This window comes from Gavialis gangeticus, unplaced genomic scaffold, assembly GCF_001723915.1.
Source record: "Gavialis gangeticus isolate Ggan-Ray unplaced genomic scaffold, GavGan_comp1, whole genome shotgun sequence".
Classification (NCBI taxonomy): Eukaryota; Metazoa; Chordata; order Crocodylia; family Gavialidae; genus Gavialis; species Gavialis gangeticus.
The window spans coordinates 47,285,865-47,289,055 of NW_017729030.1; the positions used below are offsets into that span (position 1 = coordinate 47,285,865).

Consider the following 3,191-nt stretch of genomic DNA (forward strand, 5'->3'; position numbering starts at 1 on the left):
CCCTGGCTGCCTGTCATGCGGGCCTCGATGGCTTGCCAAAGCTCAGTAAGCAGCCCTCTGCCTGAAATTGCCCACCCCTGTCCTAGGCTGATTACATCCAGATTCCAGTATTCTTAATCAAGCTTAAATGGTAGCAACTAACATTTTAATTCTTCTGCAGTAGATGTTTATACCCAAGCACATGTTATGTTCTAGAAATTTGCTAAAATACTGCTACAGGAGGGGATGTTATAGTATAGTGATGCAGAGAGCTTTTTTCCCAACATTTGAAAGAATGGGCCTTGAATATGACCCGGACATGTTTATCCTAATTGGACAACAGAGTAGGGTACCTGGGGGGGTGTTGCTGCTTTATGGACTGAGAAGTGTCTCTCTCTCTCTTTTTATGGAAAAGAAAACTAAAAAAAATTGAGCAACATTTATGATGCTATTGGCATTGAATTAAAAAAAATGTCAAGAGGAGAGTTTCTTCAGGGCTGGCAGGACTTTCTCAGGCCAGCCTACGAGGAACTGAGAGGTAAAAGGCTCTCCTATTTTGGGGGCAGTGCAGTAGAAAATAGAGCGTAATACTTCTTTGTGCACCCATGCTAGTGTCACAAAAAAAAAGGATTCTGAAATTGCAGTGTCCTCTCTGCAGAAGAGGCACTTCTGATTTAAGGATGGCAGTCAGTAATTACTGGTTTGTTTTATGACATTCCAAGCCCCCTATCAACCAGAAGAGCCAAACAGGCAGTCACTAGCTCAGAGCAGCTATGATAGCTGAGGAATGAATGAGAATTTCCCAGAGGGATCTTCCTCCATTATCAGTTATTCAAAATTAATCTGAGTACCTTGTTCTTTTTGAAATTGCTAATGTTAAATATTTAAGGCTCACTCTTGGGCGATAAGACACGGATGACTGAATTGTCAAGGGATGCGAATGCTTACATCAGGCCATCTCCAACCCGGGGAACTTTAGGAGGTGTGACGCGAACCACAAATGAAGCTATTCTGTTATGTGAGGGAGGAGGCTATGACATCATTCTTGTGGAAACAGTAGGTGAGTGATTTAAAAAAAAAAAACCCAACAGAAAGTAAGCACTTTAATCCCTCTACAATGTCCAGACCAGTTGTGAGACAACAATTTTGCTTATTGTTTTTTACAACGTTTTTTTCTTTCTCCATTTTGGTCTGTTACTTCCATACATTGTCATTGACTTCACCCATTGGGGGCAGGCTATTAGTTTCTTTTAACCTATACAGTCTCACATAACTCCTTAAAGTAGATTTAATCCTGACTCTTGGTGCATCTGTGTTTTAATGCTTTCCTTTTGAGGCAGACCAAGTGGGTTCTCTTTTTGGCTGTCATGGGAATGGCTGTGAAAAATGGGTAATTAATTTTGGTTTTAATTTTTCAGGTGTAGGGCAATCAGAGTTTGCTGTTGCTGATATGGTTGATATGTTTGTATTGCTGCTACCACCAGCAGGGGGAGATGAATTGCAGGTATTTTTCAATTTTATCCTTCTGAAATGCTAATTATAACCTCAAAGATGAGTCTTAATTTTTGGTATGATATGATGCATGTGCGTTGTTTGTTTAACCAAATCTAGGTAGTTTACAAAGCAGTTGGTGTTAGTCTAACTTTGCTGGTATTAAAGTTGGCACCTTAACAAAATGTCCCACAGAATTTAGATCTGAATTCTTGAATTTTCAAGACACTAGGATTTCAGTTTTGGTTCATACCAGATAGATATATGGCAATTCTTGAATTCTTATGTGGTTAGAAGACAACAGGAATAATTTATGTAGCAATTTGTTACCTCAGCCAACTCCATCACAACTGCTAGATATCATGCCAACGTACTCATATGAGGATTTTAATTTCGTGAAACAGAAATTCCTAAAGTCAGTGTTTCCAATTGCAAAAATAATTCATAACTGCTAATGAAGGTCTCCAAGGTATTACAGTTTCATGGCTAAAGCATGAGACAATCAAGGGACGATACAGGAAGCTGAAGCTTTGTTCTTGTTTTGTTCTTTTTTTTTTTAATGTATTCTTAATGACATCATGCTGATAATCATTATGCTACAACTTTTCCAATCATTATTTCTTTTTTTTTTTCTTGTTCTTTTCAGGGCATCAAAAGGGGTATCATTGAGATGGCAGATCTAGTTGTTGTAACTAAAGCTGATGGTGATTTAGTTGTACCTGCACGGAGAATACAGGCTGAGTATGTTAGTGCCCTGAAACTCCTTCGCAAGCGCTCGAAGGTTTGGAAGCCAAAGGTTTGTATGTCTTTTCTACAAATACTTGTTTATTTTTGAAGGAGTGTTGAACAGGTTACACAAGACAAGGCAAGTCCAACCACATTTTGGCTATCTTGCAAATAAAAAATTCTGATCTATTGCTTGGTTTTCCATCACACCTGGAATTATGTGGGTGCTGTGTCTATGCTATCTCTTTAATTATGGGTACCCTCCCTGAACCACTACACAAAATGGTTATCCTGTTCTCCAAAACCTTTCCTGAGACTCATCTCGACATGCCATACCTACAGCAAACTACTGACTGATAATGGCTAAATGAAGGGCCAGTTGAGCTTCTTGATTTAAAAATATATATATATTTTTAGAAGTCTAGGAACCATCTTGTATATATTACCAGTCTACTTAATATCACTGTTATCCTCATTTTTTTTACTTTTAATTTCCTTCCTACTTCCCATTCTCTCTATTGGTCATTGTATCCACTTGTCATTTTCCATATTGAAATAATCTCTCTGGGGCAGGGTACTTATGTACTTGTTTGTGTAGAGGGAACCCTGATGCCGAGGGCTTCTAGTTATTGCTGTGGTCCAGATAGCCAGAATTGTGCATTTTATGATTTAAGGCAGTGTTTTTCAAACTGTTCCATGGAATCCTGGGATTTTGCCATCGGGTTTTGCAGAGTGATTGGTGGTAATGACAGAACGAACTGGGAGGTGCTATGCAGCTATTGCTGGGTTGGATCACCTGGCTCCATGTCAGTCTTTAGGATAGCGGTAGGGGTGCCTCAGAAGCAGAAGTGGTATGAAAGGCTTCTGTGACTTTAGGAAGTTTGAAAACTACTCATTTAAGGCAAAGATGCAGTAATATTATGTGAAGGAGGTTTTGTGGACTGTCAGATGACATTTGAGCCAAATGGATTGCCTGAGGCTTGTACATGTTTTGG

General features: G+C 39.2%; 1 protein-coding gene across 2 annotated transcripts in view; it reads left to right on the plus strand.

Moving 5' to 3' along the window:
- Window positions 1-3,191, plus strand: part of MMAA (methylmalonic aciduria (cobalamin deficiency) cblA type) — a 7,965-nt gene that overhangs the window by 3,050 nt on the left and 1,724 nt on the right. For both annotated transcript variants that reach the window (XM_019522159.1, XM_019522160.1), the window contains exons 3-5: window positions 869-1,039; window positions 1,398-1,483; window positions 2,117-2,266. In XM_019522159.1, coding sequence (XP_019377704.1) covers window positions 869-1,039; window positions 1,398-1,483; window positions 2,117-2,266 — 407 coding nt within the window. The remainder of the gene's footprint in view (window positions 1-868; window positions 1,040-1,397; window positions 1,484-2,116; window positions 2,267-3,191) is intronic.